Source organism: Drosophila persimilis, unplaced genomic scaffold, assembly GCF_003286085.1.
Source record: "Drosophila persimilis strain 14011-0111.01,24,50 unplaced genomic scaffold, DperRS2 tig00000000-arrow-pilon, whole genome shotgun sequence".
In the NCBI taxonomy this organism is placed as follows: Eukaryota; Metazoa; Arthropoda; class Insecta; order Diptera; family Drosophilidae; genus Drosophila; species Drosophila persimilis.
Window position 1 is genome coordinate 19,525,124 of NW_020825288.1, and position 17,875 is coordinate 19,542,998.

At 39.8% G+C, this 17,875-nt stretch overlaps 1 protein-coding gene across 5 annotated transcripts in view; it reads left to right on the forward strand.

The window, feature by feature from the left end:
- Positions 1–17,568, forward strand: part of LOC6592132 (synaptosomal-associated protein 25) — a 41,239-nt gene extending 23,671 nt beyond the window's left edge. For 3 of the 5 annotated variants that reach the window (XM_002016777.2, XM_026995033.1, XM_026995034.1), the window contains 4 exons: positions 7,792–7,909; positions 11,637–11,765; positions 13,890–14,034; positions 16,813–17,568. In XM_002016777.2, coding sequence (XP_002016813.1) covers positions 7,792–7,909; positions 11,637–11,765; positions 13,890–14,034; positions 16,813–16,875 — 455 coding nt within the window. In that variant the 3' untranslated portion in view covers positions 16,876–17,568. Of the gene's footprint in view, positions 1–7,791; positions 7,914–11,636; positions 11,766–13,889; positions 14,035–16,812 lie in introns of those variants that run through there. The other 2 variants (XM_026995035.1, XM_026995036.1) reach the window with 2 other exon arrangements.
- The last annotated feature ends 307 nt before the right edge of the window (positions 17,569–17,875 follow it).

Below are 17,875 nucleotides of genomic sequence, written 5' to 3' on the forward strand. Positions count from 1 at the left end.
GATCCGATACAAAGCACAGATCAAGCAATCGACCCAAGGAATTTTTCACATGGTTGACTTGAGACAGGGACAGGTCAAGCAAGCCGTCAACAAAGTCATGTCGTGACATGGGCACTAGGTTACTAGACTCGTTTACCAAAGTCCAACCAGTTCCTGGCAAGTTGAAGTCACCAAGAACTATCATATGATCTTTATCTGATAGCGAGGAAGAAACAGCAGTTAAAGCGGACAAATGCTGCTCATAAATAGAGATATCCGAAGAAGGTGGAATATACGAAAAAGTAATGAATATAGCGAAAGCGGGAAAAATCAGTTTTACACACAGGAATTTTAGTTCCGGTTCAACATGGACAGTGAAGTGTTCCGACGTGAAGATAGGACGAGAAGATGAGGAAGAGGAAGTTGAGGTTGAGGGTGGTACAATGGAATGATTTGTTAGAGTTATGGCGGGGCCTATTCTTCTTCTTAGACTTAAACTCCTTCACCACCAAATGCTCCGGCCAAAATTTGGCGGAGCAAATGGTGTCAAATTGAGTTGTGGAGATGCTTATCTTAAACGAGGCTTCTCCATGGCATAAGAGAAGTGGAATTTCTCCACCTTTAATCCCACGGCTTTTATTTTGCTTTGAATAAAAGCAATTACATCATTAGATGTGAGGTCAGGGGCCAGCCGTGAAACAAAAACTTGTCGTTTTGGTGGGACTCCCACCAGTGGTTTAGTTTAGGCCTAGTGCCTAGGCCTAGTGGTGGGATTGAGATATACGGGACGACTTGCGGACACCACGGACAAGGACGCTGCAAACGTACTTGGCTGCACATTCTCTGCGATGAATTCGGCTACCGAATCTGCATCGCTAGCAGCTGTCGTTGCCCTTGGAGTGGCAAACGAGATCAACTGCTGCACAATTGGAGTAGTCGGAGTCAGTTTTTCGGCGGCGCATGGCTGAGTGACGGTTGGCACTTGCAGATCCCGCGGAGTGACCATTTTACGCCTCGGAGACTCATTCAGCAGCTGCAGACTGCCAAACTAAGACTTCATGGCTAGAAGCCGATCGTACTGCTTTTTAAAGCCAACGGTCAGCTCCTTAAAGCCTTTCCGCGTCTGCCTCATAAAAGCCACCATGTCATTCTCCACCGCACGGCATGTCTCGCAACTGTAATGCAACCTATTACGTTTGGCTATAGCATCACTCACGAGGCCAGAAAATCCCGCGCATTTTGCGTGCACTACGCTGTCGCAGAGCCAGCAGGGGACATTCGGCTGATCGTGGGTGATCTGCTTCATACAAGTTTTTTTGGCGCAGACCACAGCGTATTCCTTTTTTATTATTTATTTATTTACTAAAGAAAATTTGCGAAAAAAGACATTTTCCAAAATTTTCCCTTCTTCTTCTCTTTTGACCCTATCTCCTGTCTAATCTTAACTTTTCCTCTGTCCATGGTTTAGGTGGCATTTTGCTCTGCTGGAATGAACTACTCTAAGCACTTATTTTTAACTCCTTTCTGCTGTCGTCGGATTTCCTTCATGAGCTGCTCGACGCAGAATGCCGTATGGCAACAGAATTGTTTTCTGTGGCCGTCCAGTATTTTTCCATTCTACATACATATGAGTGTAGTGTCCATTTTATGCTTAAAGATATCTTCATTAGGCATATTAATATTCCTAACGCCCTAGTCGACTCTTAATCGGAAATCGTTATGGGCTCAATATGGTCTCTTACATCTGGTGAAAACCACTTCAATTTGAACCCTGCGGAAAAACCTGAGACACTTCGGACTTAATTGTCTTTAAATCCTTTACGCATGCAACTCCAGCCGCTTCCTATAACTCAGGCTTTTTTTTACTTTTATCGGAATACGACCAACAATAGTAGAAACGTACGATGATCGATGTAACGAATTTGAAAGCGTTGTTCAAATAGATGCAGCATAGCCGTATATTCATACAATATAAAGGATACGGATATTTAAGGATATTTAGAGCCCAAGGACAGCATTCATCAGCTTTTTAAAATTGTAAATTTCTTCGAAACTACATATATGTATGTAGCATATGCAAGCTATATGGTAAATGGCAAGCTGCCTCTGGAAAAAATCAATTTTTTGAAAAATCTTTTAAAAAACCATCAAATCGAACAAAAAACCAGGGGGAACGTTGTGAGTTGCCTGATACATAGTCAGTATGGCTACATTGAGCTACAATGTGTGCGTGCCAGAAAACGAGTCTGAACATGTCGTAGGGCGCTGCGTAGCCACTGCAAATTAATTTGTTCCTTTTGGCTATAAAAATTATCCGATCTGATCCAGATCTGATCAGCAATCTCATAGATACGGTCATTCTCTATGATTGTGCGTTTTTAGTTTTCTCGTATCTTCAATATGCCACAGATTTTCGTCCTTTGTGGGGGCGGAAGGGCGTGAGGCGAGATTTTGAAATATACTTGAAATAGTGACATATCACAGAAGTCTGGAAGTCGGGAAAGTTACGTGACTTTTAGAAATTTAAAGATCGGAAGGGAATAACTGTTAGATATAATATGGTAGAGGGTATTCCTCGGCTTAGCGCCTTCCCGTGGCAGCATGTAGAGAAGCATAGAATTCGTATCTTTAACCGCATGTTATCGCTTGTTTAACAAATAAAAAAAAGCACAGATTACTTTGTCGAAATCTTTGTTGAGATTATTTAAATTAATTGAATTACGGCTCTGAAGATGCTCAGTGACCCAACAGGTATTTTAATACGAATATAAGATAACATTAACGGTTTATGCAATGAATATTTCGATATTCAAAGTGGAAGGAACAACGGTATATAGTTTATAATGAATATAATAAGAATCGTGAGCTATCTATGTACTTCACCCTACGTCAAGTTGTGCATAAAAATCACACCAAGCGTTTTTCTACGATTAACTAAGGATGGTGCATTTATTAATAGCAGTCGACTAGACTAAGATGGCATTCTCACACATGTACCCCTTTTAAGGCCTCGCAGAGCAAAAAGTACAATGTTTTTCTATATTTTTTACTGACTGCATTGTACGTTTACCCATATGTAGGTATAATTATGTCGAACATGAACCCTTTAGGGTTTTATGCCATAATTATAACTCCCTCTACCATACCCTATCCCCTGAACTGTCTCTTAAACTAATTACATGCAATATTTATAATCACTTAAATTTAGAAAATTTTTAACTTATATTTTTCCGCCTTTTGTAATTAAGTACCATTATTAACAGATAATTTGTTAATTTAATAAATAAATAAAAGTAAGGGGCCTAGATGGCTGCTCTGCGAGATTTTTAGGTCAAATTTTGACTCATAACTCTTATTTGCGTACCTGGTTTGCTCTGGTCACTGTACCACATTGCAAAATACTTGCATACATATACATATGCTCCCGCACGGTAACAAATGTAGCCGTTCTCTCGCGTCTTTCGCAATCTTTTGATGTCTCTATCACTTTCTCAATCTGTCACGCTTCCGCTTGCATTGGGGCATGAGCAATTCGGCCGCCTGCCTGAGATTCAGTCTTGATTTAGCACTCACTTATCGCACATCGCGCAAATGATCTTCGATCTAACACAGTCTTCAACCGACCTCGCGTTTTAAAGCCGACCCCATCTTGAATCGATCAACTGACTCTTCGTAAAAATATCGCTATTACGTCCGCACAACTTTTACTTTTTTTCTGCCGCTATATTTATTACTTCACTACATTTTTAAAATATGACCTACAATAGGCTATATTAAACTATATAATCATGGATTCATTATTAACTGGGTCGCAAACTACGCTGGAGAAAATCCTCAGTAGCTCGTCATTTCTAATAACGGATGGTAATATAATTATTTATTTTGTTTTTTAAGTTTGCATTTTTAAGATTTGGATAAAATTAGCGCAATTATAAATTTTACATTTGAAACCCTTAAATCCCCTAAACTCCCAGAAATTCTATACAACCAAGCGGCGGATGCTAGGGGACGTCACATAGTAGCCATCGGAGCCGATTTTAATGCGTGGGCTGAGGAGTGGGGAAGAGTATTGCCGAGTTACGCCGGGAATGCAATCAAGCACGACGCCGCTACCAGCACTCGCGCGGAGGCACTGCCTTTCCGCAATTGAAATCTACGTTTAGGGACTGTAGAAGGGCTCTCAAGGCCGCCATAAGGGACAGCAAACGTCAGTGCTTCCGGATGTTATACTTTGCGGAGCAGAACCCATGGGAAAGGCCATGGTGGCTCGCCCGGACATTTTTGTGAAGCTGATCAACCAGTGCCTTCGTGTAGGAGTGTTTCCTGTGAGGTGGAAGATCCAGAAGCTGGTGCTCTATACCAAGCCAGGCAAGCCGCCAAGGACAGCGTCGTCGTATAGGCCCACACTATGGAACGCAATGTATGATGGCATATTGCGACTCACCCTACCCCACGGAGTGCATATGGTGGGATTTGCAAAGGATGTGGCTGTCTTAGTGCTGGCAAAGGACTTGTCCGTCGTGAGGATGACCTGCAACCAGACAATAGCGCGTATTCAACAGTGGCTGGATCTGGTCGGGCTCGAACTCGCACCCCACAAAACCGAGGCAGTGCTGGTGTGCACCCGAGACGGCTAACATCACAGTGGCAGGTACCTTAATGTCATCTTTGCGTGCAATCAAGTACCTTTGAGTCTAGACACACGACTCTGCTTTCGAGAGCAAGGCCAAGCATGGTCACGAACGGTGCACTCTTAAACATAATACTGAACACCCGCGGACCAAAGCAATGGCGACGTCAACTACTAACGAGTGTGACAAGATCGGTGATGCTATGAGCGGGACCAATTTGCACAAAGGCCCTACAAGCAGCGAGCAACGGCCGGGGTCTGGCAGCTACGCACCGGCTCTCTTCGCTAACACCAGTGCGTTCCGAACAGTCTCGGACGAGGCAGTCACGTAATCGCGGGTATAGCAGCCCTGGAATAGCTGGCGGAGGAGCGGTCCACCTGCTACCAGGAAACTCATGGCAGAGGTATGGACGCGGCTTGCGCATGGCATGCAAGAGCCTCAGAAAGTGGCAACAGCGCTAGGACATGACCCCTAAAGGGCGATGGACTCACCAGCTCATCCCAGTCATCGACGCGCGTGCTAATAAGAAGCATGGACAGGTCAACTTTTACCTGACTCAGCTCTTTAGTGGCCAAGGCTGCTTCCGAAACTACCATCACCGCTTGGGGTACGAAGACGCCGCAGAGGGCTCTTAGTGCGAACACAACGTGGAGGAGGATGCCGAGAATATCATATTTTCGTGTGGCAGCTTCTCAGCGCAGTGTCATCGGCTGAAAGAGCCTGATGTAAAACCTGGTGCCGTACATGGTCCTGTCTCTGGATAACTAGGAGGCACAACTTCACGGCAATAATCATGGCAGAACAGCGCGCTGTTGAGCGCTAGAGAAGTGTGTTACTATGCTAAGCAAAGACTCCACATGTGTGAAGCATTGCTTCACTATCACACATGTTGGGCTCGCATAGCCTAACTTATATTTTTTTGATATATTATAAAATATGTTGTACATTTACATATGAGTAAATAAACGGTACAATTAAGCTACAGAGTTTAGCGGGCCGATTAATAGCTCTATTCTTTACAACTAAGTGTAAAACAGACTCAAATTATGACAAAAACTATGCAACAAAATGTAACTTTTTTCCGCTGTGAGCCAATCCGACTTTTTTCATAGGTTTTTTGATTAAACATTTTTTTTTTACGTTTAGTTTTATTTAAAAAATGTGTGTTTAATATCCTTTTTTTTCAATTTTCTTAGAGTTCTTCAGGGCTTCTTTATTTCAGATGAATTTATATATTACATCTTGTTAATTATACCCGATACTCAAAATGATTATTATGGTATATTAGATTTGTGGTGAAAATGGATGTGTCTAACGTCTAGAAGGAATCGTTTCCGACCCCATAAAGTATATATATTCTTGATCAGCATCAATAGCCGAGTCGATTGAGCCATGTCTGTCTGTCCGTCCGTCCGTCTGTCCGTCCCTATTAGCGCCTAGTGCTCAAACACTATAAGAGCAACGATGTTTTGGATGTTTTTGATATGTCACTGCTACAAGAATATTTCAAAACTTCGCCCCGACCCCACAAAGAACGAAAATATGTGACATCCAAAATTTTAAAGATACGAGAAAACCAAAAACGCAGAATCGTAGGGAATGACCATATCTTTTAGACTGCAGAATCTGAATTGGATCGTATTATTATTATAGTCAGCATCAAGAAAACCATTTCATTTTTTCTCGCCCTGACTTACAAGTAGCATAGCCGGCTTTGCTTAGAGTAAAACATTAGCGCCTAGATCTCAGAGACTATAAAAGCTAGAGCAACCAAATTTGGTATCCACACTCCTAATATATCGGACCGAGACGAGTTTGTCTCAAAATTTCGCCACACCCCCTTCCGCCCCCGAAAGGATGCAAATCTGGGGATATTCATAAATCTCAGAGACTGTTAAGGCTAGAGTAACCAAATTTGGTATCCGCACTTCTGTTAGATCTCACTATAAAACGTATATCTCAAAATTTCGCCCCACCCCCTTCCGCCCACACAAAGGACGAAAATCTGTTGCATCCACAATATTGAAGATTTAAGAAAACTAAAAACGCAGAATCATAGATAACGACCATATCCATTTGCTGAATCTGGATCAGATCAGATCATTTTTATAGCCAAAGGAAACAAATCAATTTTCACTGGCTACGCAGCGCCCGACGTCACGGGCGTCTGCCGGATGAGAGCCATACTGACTTAGTATCGGGTATAACTGTAGAGTTGCGGTGTCCGCAGCAACTCACAACGTTCCCCCTCGTTTAACTTTGAAATTCTGAAAAGCTGATGAATGCAGCTATAAATCAAACCCACATTTTCTAGCTTAAGCTTACCGTCTGTACAATACTAAGTTTTCAAATTAAAAATTTATAATTTTTTGCGGTATATTTTCTTGAAGTTTTGAAAACTGCGGAAAAGTTGAAATAAATTCATTTTTACTGTTATTATATTTTTGTTCCAAAGGTAAATTACTTGGGAGTCGTTTAAGGTATTGTTTATATAAGTCTAAGGTGCAGCTGTTTGACCAAACCCCCGAATGTTCCGCCCCGCCAGAAGACGCACATTGCACGTGGAAGAGTATGTGTGAGAAAGAGAGAGAATGAGTAAGCGCGTGGAAAGCGTTATCTGTTCCTGATTCGGCAATCTGCTAGATATGGTCATTCATTATGATTTTGATTTTAGTTTGTGCTTTGTGGAGGCGGACGGTGTCTTAACAAAAATTTGGAAACAAACTTGATATATCACAGGAGACTACACCCAAAATTTGCGTGCTCTAGCTCTTATAGTATCTGAAAACTATGCGTTAAACAAGAAGGACAGACAGACATGGCTATATCGAATCGTCCTTTGAACAAGAATACGGAGAATACAAAAAAACCTAGAATCGGAGAGAATGAATCTTCTACACTGCAGAATCTGAACCAGATCGTATCATTATTATCGCAACAATAGAAAACAATTTCTTTCTCGCTCTGTCTCTCTCTAACACACATGTTTCACAGGAGTCTGGATACAAAATTTAGTTTTTCTAGCTCTTATAGTATATTTCGAGTATCGGGTATAAAAAACAAAACTTTGAGTTTAGGGTATAGCAAGGTTATCTCTGAAAATAATTAATTAAAATAAACTGAATAAATTAAAAACCGTAAATAAAACTATAATTCATCATGCATTTTTCCCCTTTTTCAGAACAACTGGACCGCATTGAAGAAGGAATGGATCAAATTAATGCGGATATGAGAGAAGCAGAAAAAAATTTGAGCGGAATGGAGAAGTGCTGCGGTATTTGTGTGCTACCGTGCAATAAGTTTGTATATACAATTTATTTTGCATTTTCAGTATAGCAGTCAAAATAATAGAAAACATTTATTTTATGAGTTTTATTAGTCTATTTATTTTCTATTTTTACTTACAATAAAGCCAATTCTACGAAAACTTTTTTATGCAATTATTATTATTTATTATCTGTCTATTATATAAATGTCCGATATTTTATTTTGGGTCATCTTAAATCGATATATTATTCAAACCAAATGTGGGCCAAAATTACCGCCAAATAATGTCGCGGTCCATCTGTTGTTAAAAAAATAAAATGAGACTGGTTGGCACACAAGCGAAGGAAGTGCGCAGGGAGCTTGCCCCTTAGAACATTTATATTATTAGAAGGCTTACTCTCTACAAAGCTTAGAAGCCTCTGTATCCCCATTGTCCAATTTGGATAACGCATTTTTCCCGTAAAAAATTAATATCGCAGTCCAGTTTTGATAAAGTTTACAGTGCTACATTATAAGGTACATTTTTGAATTCCTTTAGATAGATCTGATCTGATTTTACAATAATTCATAATAAAATGTTTGGTTTTTTGTTCGATTTTTTAATGTACAAAGTAAGAAGACGTATCCGTACGCGCACTGGGAATCGATGCAGCGCGCTCGACAAAAAATCTACCTGACATGTTGTTGCATACTCATTAGTCTTATAAACCTATAAAAATATAAATTCGTTGGATATTCAAAGGAGCGGGCATAAGATACGATGAGGTTTCTTAACGTAGGCTTAAATTTCGGACAGGGTATCCCTCTTATGACTTAATTTTTGTTCTCTTTTGTTTTGGTTTTAGCATAATATTTATATTTAAACGTGGGAAGTAACTATACTTCATTCATTCGCTGTTTTAGTCAAAAATCTTCGTGTTTTCTTTCAACCAAAGGGTGATCAAGGAAAGTTCACGAGAGTAAAGGAAAGTCGGTAGGATTTTACTTTATGATAGGTTTGGAATGTTACGGGGCTCGAGAGATCGTATTGTTGTATTTGAACCGGACGAGATCGCCTCTATTTCAACTCACTACAAACATTTACTTAATTACTCACTTATGCATCGACGAAAGATCGATCTTCCGGCGAGAAGATCGAACGTTATACCCAGGTAACCACATGGGAAAATTTGAGGTATACTTATTAATTTTCGCTATCAGTTCTTATGCAATACTCTCAGCTACGTCTACTTTATCTAACTCAGATCATTTTCTTGGCGGAGTTAGACATATGCCACTTCAATGAGGCGTGATCTGTTCTCACTATGGATTCGAGCCTTTCCTCATATGCCCTGAAATTCTTTAGCGATACTATGGCCGCCAAAAATTCTTGCCCGGTTACCGTATAATTGCGTTGAGCCTTGTTTAGTTTTTTCGAAATATAAGAGATCGAACATTCGTCTACTTCATTAGCCACCTGTACTAGGACTCCCCCTACTTCTCGCGTCACAATGTATAAAAAACGGTTTCGTAAAATCTGGACTTTTTAACACTGGGGCTTCACAAAGACACCGTTTTAATTTATTGAAGGCTTCGATTGCTTTCTCTGGAAACGCCAACTTCCTCTTGGTTGTCCTGACGTCGGTCAAAGAAGTACCACCCACACAATCCTATAACACTTCTCAGTCCTCTCAGATTTTTCGGTACTGGGAAGTCGGCAATGGCTTTTATCTTATCGGGATCGACTCGGACGCCTCAGCTTCTTAGCTATCTCCTACAGTACATCTTGATGTAAATGAAAACTTCGTTCTGGAGATGGGCGGAACTATTTCCATTAATCGTGACATGGTACTGGTGGCATTGGTAACGGGGACGACCAGGGACTGTAAAGGCTTATCACAGGACTTTATATACAAAGGTACTTGCCAATACCCATCCTTGGGGTATATCTTTGTTTGGGGGGGGACATATCTTTGTTTCACTGGTCTGGCGTTCCCTACATCAATCGCATGTGTGATCAAATCGGTTTTCCCTAGACCTTCTTAAGCAAATGAGAGATAACAAAAGTCAATTCCCAGGTACAGATCGTGTTTGAGTGAAGGAATTAAATGTATAATTCACTAACTATACTGCCTCCAAAACAACAAAAAGCTGCTCCTGAATCTAACAGGCCATAGACGATTCGATCTAGTAAACGGATTGGTATGAACGGACGAGTATTCCTTTTCATTTCGGAGAGAGTGCTCAATTGCTTCACTCCTAATCGGCACTTTTTCACGATCCACCAATATGAAGCAATGAATCGTTCAATAAAGTTTCGTCTTTGCAATTCAACAGCGAGCTGCCGTTGCTTGTTTTTAGGGCTAGGTAAGACCTAGCCAATAATGTTACTGGAACTTCATCTAATCGGTATTTGCCCACTGATGGCGTAGCACACACGAAGTCCTCTCTTTGAATTGAAACTTCGGCGTGCTGAGCTTGGAGTTTTTTGAGCATTTTTCGCAATTCGGTTTGTAAAAGCACCGCAGCCATAGCAGAAAATTTCCCGTTCCGATACACAATCTTGATATCTGTTGCCCGTCTGTCGACAGTTCCAACAAATCAAAGCAATTCTACTCTTATTTCTCTTTTACCATCTGAGTATTCCTGAGACTGTATTCTTTGATTCAGCTCCGACACGTCTCGCCGAAAAGGCATTGTTTTCGCATAGCCGTGCGAATTTGTAAAGTCTTCCAAGATGATCTCGCGTCTTCGACTAACTTTCTTGAGCTCCTGTACTGTTTTGATTTCTACATTCAAAAGCTCATGGTGAATTTCCGGATGCAGATTGTTCTTCAGCACCTGAATCAACTTCCGGATGGCCCAGGGTACTTCAAACTGATCAGTCAAGTTAGAGATGCTGTCGAAAAAAGCATCGAAAGTCTCGCTTGCCTTCTGTTTCCGGTTTCGGATCAGTTTCTCGATGTCAACATTCTCTTTTTCTTCGCGCAAGCCTCGCATAAAGTATCTCATCGATCCTCAGTATTAGTAATAAATATATGTAAATAGGGAAAGTATGTGATCCAGAAGCGAAACCGAACAGTCGAGCTAAAAACTAAGATCGCGCAAACCCTTTGTCCGGAATTCTTTGTAACCCTCAACTTAAGTCTATATCTGTGAACTTAGAAGTTAAACTTCTTAAAAACGCAATCCGCTACCGCAGTTATTCCGGCAGACGCCGCTAATATTAAACGACACGACAAAGAGTGCGTGCGAGAGAGACAGAAAATCAGTCTGAGCGTGACGTCGGGCGCTGCGTAGCCACTGCAAATTGATTTCTTGCTTTTGGCTATACAAATTATCCGATCTGATTTAGCAATCTGATTTAGCATTATCTATGATTCTGCGTTTTAAGTTTTCTCGTATCCTTAATATTGTGGATGCAACAGATTTTCGTCCGTTGTGGTGGCGGAAAGGGGTAGCGTGAAATTTTGAGATATACGTTTTATAGCGAGATCTAACAGGAGTGCGGATACCAAATCTGGTTACTAAGATATAGACGTCAAAATGCAATAATGCACTTTAACCTATTCAGTTGAGCTAAAAAAAATAGGCATTTTTGTAATGTTCTGGAATCCACAAACTTTCTTGCTATATTAATAATGAATCAATCTATGCAAAAAAAATTATTTCATATAAATCGGTAAATTGGTTAAAAAGATATAGCGGTTTGATTTTTGAAAATTGTTGAACCTATTCAGTTGAGCGGCACTGTATATTATTCTTCACATATCGTTTCAGGAGCCAGTCTTTTAAAGAGGACGATGGAACTTGGAAAGGAAATGATGATGGAAAAGTTGTAAACAATCAACCTCAAAGAGTTATGGATGACAGAAATGGAATGATGGCACAAGCAGGATATATTGGCAGGTAAAGTACAGAAATGTATTTTTAACTTCAACGTTTTTTCTGTTCCTCCCTCTGAGGTGCAGAGCAAATAAATAAACAGAATTTTTTGCATAATCTGTAGAGGTAGTGTTGATACACAGGTAGCAATTACAGGAATAAATATAGTCGTATAGTAAAACTGAGATTACAAGGTAGATAAAATTAAGTCAAATGAAGATGATCAGGTGGCACACGTCATGGGACAACTCAAAGGTGCGTGTAAAGCTAACATGGAGTGCAGCAAATCATTCAAAGGGCATAAGCCGGTATAATGGTGCAAGTCACCAGGACCAAACGGCATCCCAGATCGGGCCCATCACCTGGCCATAGGTCTGCACTTGACGACCATTGCGCAGGCCTATACCAAATGCGTCACAGATGGCAGGTGTTTCTGGAAAATGGGAAAAATAAAAGCTGGTGCTGATCCCAAAACCTGGGAAAGACACGGATGATCCATCGGCATATAGGCCTATCTGCCTCCTGAACGGTGCAGCTAAGATACTGGAAGGCATCATCAGTGCAAGGCTGTCGGAACCAATTGAGGCCGCTTCGGTCTCTCCGACAGCCAGTGTGGAATTTGGACAAGGTGCACGATGGCTCGGAGTGGCCAAAAAATACTGCCTGGCGTCAACCCTGGACGTGGAAATGCTTTTAACTCGGCATCCTGAAACAGGACTCTGTCCTCCCAGAGCAGACTCGAAATCCCAGGATACCTGCAGACAATGGTTAGTGACTACCTGGACAACAGAGGTCTGATGAGGGTCCTAGTTCATACTTCATCACGGGAGGGGTCCCACAAGTATCCGTACTGGGCCCTCTATTGTGGAATACCATGTATGATGGAGTCCTTCGCCTCAACTTCCAGCAAGGAGTCGAGATCATGGAATTCGATGATGATGTCGCAGTGACGGAGGCAGTATGAATGAGGCCATCAAAATTATAAGTGACTGCTCTAGTCTAGCACAAGACGGAAGCGGTTCTCACAAGTAGCAGAAAACAGGTGGAGACGGCGAGAATAACCGTAAGAGGAGCTTCAATTACATGAAAAAGAACGACAAGGTACCTGAGAGTTATGCTGGACACCTAGCTCTCATTTAGAGAGAACCTGGATCAGACACACAGAAAGGCTCACGTAGTAGTTATGGCGGTTTCGCAAACGGCCCAGAGGCCCAAAGTCGACGAGCAGGAGACTTCTATTCAACGTGGCTAAGTCATTCATCCTATACGCAGGTCAGGCTACGAGGACCAAAAGTTACACTGAGGGCATTGAGTCGGACTTCAGAGTCGGTTCCCTGTGGGACAGTTCAGCGTACATACAGTCTACACAGAGGCCATAATGGTAATAAGCGGCATACCCGTCGAACTTCTAGCGAACCAAGTGGAAGTTATTCCACCGAATAATTCCCAACATTGCAGCATGGATGAACCGGCGGCATGAAGAACTTACGTTCGCACTGACGCAAGTTCTCAGTGGCAACGGTTGGTTTAAGGAGTACATCGCTTTGTCCACATGGAAGAAGAGCTGTGCACCTGCTGCGAGACACCGGAAAACGCTGAGCAAGTCCTGACAACATTCGTCAGATTCGCAAAAGCCCTCAGGCGAACAGAAGGCATCGTAGGGGTGCCCATTACGGTGAAAGGTTTGGTTTCAAGGATGCTGGAAAACCAAACAAATTGCAAAACGATATGCAGCCTTGCTTCGGAACTGACGCAGCTAGAACGCAAACGAAACGGTGAATCTGTTTTCAGTCTTCGTCTGAAAACATGTTTTCTACTCTCGCGCTCATACTTCTAAAGTTCAAATTTATTTCGTCGGTAGAATATTCCTTTGAGAATATTTACCGTTGACTCTCCCACTGATGTTTGTTTCTCAAAAAATAAAAGCTTAAAGATCTATCATTCATCTATCAAATTTAATGCTGAGAAATTTGTATCTGTACATGTCAGCTACATATACATATGCTAAAAAGATCCAATGTGCAGAATTCGACATACATATGTACATAAACACTGTTTTTTTCACTAAATAGCTTTATAATGAACAGAATTTCAATCTAATAAGGAATAATTTATAATTCTCGTATTAACTATTTACCTTCTTTTTAGAATTACAAATGATGCGAGGGAGGATGAAATGGAAGAAAATATGGGACAGGTTAATACAATGATTGGAAACCTCCGTAACATGGCTCTTGATATGGGTTCTGAGCTAGAAAATCAAAATAACCAAGTTGACAGAATTAATCGCAAGGTAAAAATCATTTCAATACACATAATAATTATTTTTTATTAGTACATACATATATATTTACGGCCGTATGATATTAGACTTTACTAGCTGACTAACTCCAGTTGTGTTAGGCACAGCATGGTGGCAAAGATTATAATCTGATAATTATCAATTTTTACCATTTTCAGAAACCATTTTGCTAAACCATTAGCTGTGCGAGTTATAAAACATAATTTTATTACAAATAGTGGCTCAGCACCGCGACTTATAGCACAAAGCAACAAAATTTAACTTTTTCTTTATGATTCAAACCAAACTTACTTTTTCTGATAGAATTGAGGCTTTATATTTTTTTAATGAAGTATGTTTTTTTTTCATGGTGTGTTTTTTTTTAATGCTTTAAAACTATTATTTTTATGTTTTCTTCAGAGGTTGTCCTTCTTTTTGCACATATTTTAAGTATCTTACATCTGGTTTGTTAATCTTTGCAATTCTGAAAAGCTTACAAATTTAGCTAAAAATCCGACCCAAACACTTTATAACTTAATCTTACCGTCCGAAAAATATTAAGCCTTCAAATTCAAAACTGATCACTTTCTGCCGTCTTTTTTTCAAAATTTGTACATTGAAAAGTCAAGAAAAACAAAAAAAAAATATTTGTAGGGCTTTCTTTTAGTTTTTTGATAGGTAGGGGAAATGGTTCGGGTATGGCCACCGTTTTGTTTTTAACTCATAACTTGGGACCAAATTGATATTATACTAACATATTTATATATACATTATGCTACAGACAGCCATAAACTGGTGAAAAAACTATATTGATTCGGTCGACTATAAAAATGTTATCACGTTTTTAGTAAAGTGGCTATTTAAAGACTGTGTGAACGAGATCTCTCTCGTTGCGCGTGGAAGGGCATTCCACTGAAGCCACTGAAATTCAATTTTTTCCTTGTGGATATAATAATAATTCGATCTAAATTAAATTCAAAATTCTGGTAGCTATAGTAATTTTCTATGATTCGTGTTTTTGGTTTCTTTTTATCTTTAAAATTGTGGATGTCACAATTTTCGACCTTGCTAACCTTTCGGCATTGCCTAATTTGGGTATCGGGTACAATAAAATCAAAGGACAAGTGAACCACAAACTGGGCTCAGTGCTGCCAATGCCATGGGCGCTGCGGGCATTAATCGTGTAGGCTACGAACGCGCAATCGCCAATCGCTTGGATGCCCGTTCCGGCTACAATAAAATCAATTCGCCAATAACCATGCGAATATTAGGCGAATTGGACAACCTATTGTATAAGCACAATAAATTATTGATATTCTTCAAATCACACATGCTCAAATTGGAAAATGACAATCACAAGCACCACCGTTTTATCAGCGTTTTTGCGCTGTGAGGATTCCGCTAGTTATATTTATATCCGATACTCAAAGTGAGTATATTAGATTTGTGGTGAAAATGGATGTGCGTAACGTCCAGAAGGAAGCGTTTCCGACCCCATAAAGTATATACATATATTCTCGATCAGCATCAATAGCCGAGTCGATTGAGCTATGTCTCTCTGTCCGTCCGTCCGTCCTTATGAGCGCCTAGTGCTCAAAGACTACAAAAGCTAGAGCAACGAAATTTTGTATCCAGACTTCTGTGATATGCCACTGTTACAAGTATATTTCAAAACTCCAGCCTGCCTCCTTTCGACCCCACAAAGTACGAAAATCTGTGGCATTCATGGAATTATGAGAAGAATTTCATTCTTTCTCGCTCTGTCTCTCTCTAACATTCACGCTTCATGGCCGTTTTTGCCTATCGCAAAAAATGAGCGCCTAGATCTCAGGGACAATAAGAGCTAGAGCAACAAAGTTGGTGTCCAAACTCCTGTGATATCGAGCCTGAAAAAAAAGAGGACGAAAGTCTGTGGAGTCCACAGATCTCAAAAACTATTAAAGCTAGAGCAACCAAATTTGGTATCCACACTATTAGATCTCACTAATACCAGTATCTTTAAAAATTTCGCCCCACCCCCTTTCGCCTCCACAAAGAACGAAAATCTTTGGCTTCCACAATTTGGAAGATACGAGAAAATGAAAAATCATAGAGAATGATCATATTTACCAGATTACAGTGTCCTTAGCGGGTTGGCATTAGCCGGGTTGGGCGGGGCAAAATTTTGAAATATATACATATCACGCTGCTCTAGCTTTTGTAGTCTTTGAGCACTACGCGCTGATAGGGACGGACAGACGGATAGACAGGCTATTGAAGCTGATCAAGAATATATATACTTTATGGGGTCGCAAACGATTCCTTCTGGACGTTGCACACATCCATTTTCAACACAAACCTAATACACCCCAATACTCATTTTGAGTATCGGGTATAAAAACCTCTGCTGTGAGCAACGAAATTTGTATCCAGACTTCTGTAATATATCACTGTCACTGTCTGTGGCATCCACAATTTTAGAGAATGTCAATATCTTCTAGACTGCAGAATCTGAACCGGATCGTATCATTATTTTAGCCATAATGAAGGAAACAATTCCATTTTCTCTCGCTCTCTCGATAGGAGGGAAGGAGGGATATGAGGCACTCGTTCCTAGGCTCTTCCCTTCTAATAGTTGCAGTTCTTTTGATAAAATTACTCCGGTTTAAAATCGTCTAACATCAAGAATATATAATTTTTAGCGTGTCGAAGATAACTATCATACTGTTTTACTCTTAACTGTTACAGAATCTATTGGCCTTTACTTTATAAAATTTTTTAATTTCATGTATCTTTACATTTTACTTCCAGGGGGAATCTAATGAAGCCAGAATAGCTGTAGCTAACCAAAGAGCCCATCAGCTTCTAAAATAAAGAGATTCTAAGACGACGTGTACATACATTCATAGCCTCTTCAATACATGTTCATTTTTATCTTAATTTTCGGTTACCTACTCAGTGCTCCAATAGTGGTAATCTAATTGTCACGAGACTTAATATTGGCCTAATACGAATATATTTGAAAAAAGGTAGAGTTAATTATATAATAATTAAATTCATATTTTGTGCTATGTTTTTAATACATAAGAAAGAATATCTGTAAATATTATATCCGAAACATCCGAAAATGCTTAACCAACTTTAAACAAAATCTGTAATTTTTTCGTTATGAAAATATGTTTTATTTTCCAATTTTAACTTAATTTAAAATAATATTTTAATAATTCAAAATAGAACAAGTCGATTATCTATAGCGTTGGATACATTTGAAAAAGCAAAAACCAGATCAACCACCCTGAAAATCTGGCAAATACCTTATTCGTACATAATGTTCATACCTTAAAATTTTGCGAAAACGTGAAGATCTATACAATTATCAATAAAATAAAGCAATTATTAATAGAGATTTTAGTAACATTTTTTGCTCACTTTAAAATGTTATTAAGATCTTTTATATAAATGTGCCATTATTTATATTTTATGACTTTTAATGTATTTAAAATTGTATATGAAATAAATTATTGTTCTAAGATGCGAAACTCAATTAATAAATGATTTTATCCTGAATATTTATTTATATTAAAAAATAAGTTTTCATAAAGGGAGAATGGTGAGGTAAGTGATCTACCTTTTTGGTGAATAAATAAAAACACAAACAGCTAGAAACCATACGAAAACAATAAAGAGCATAAGGAGAATATGTACATATCTGTTTCTGTTTCGTTTTTTATACCCGATTTGTAGGAAGCAAGAAATCAATTTGCAGTGGCTACGCAGCGCTCGACGTCACGCTCAGACTGATTTTCTGTCTCTCTCGCACGCACTCTTTGTCGTGTCCTTTAATATTAGCGGCGTCTGCCGGATGAGAGCTATA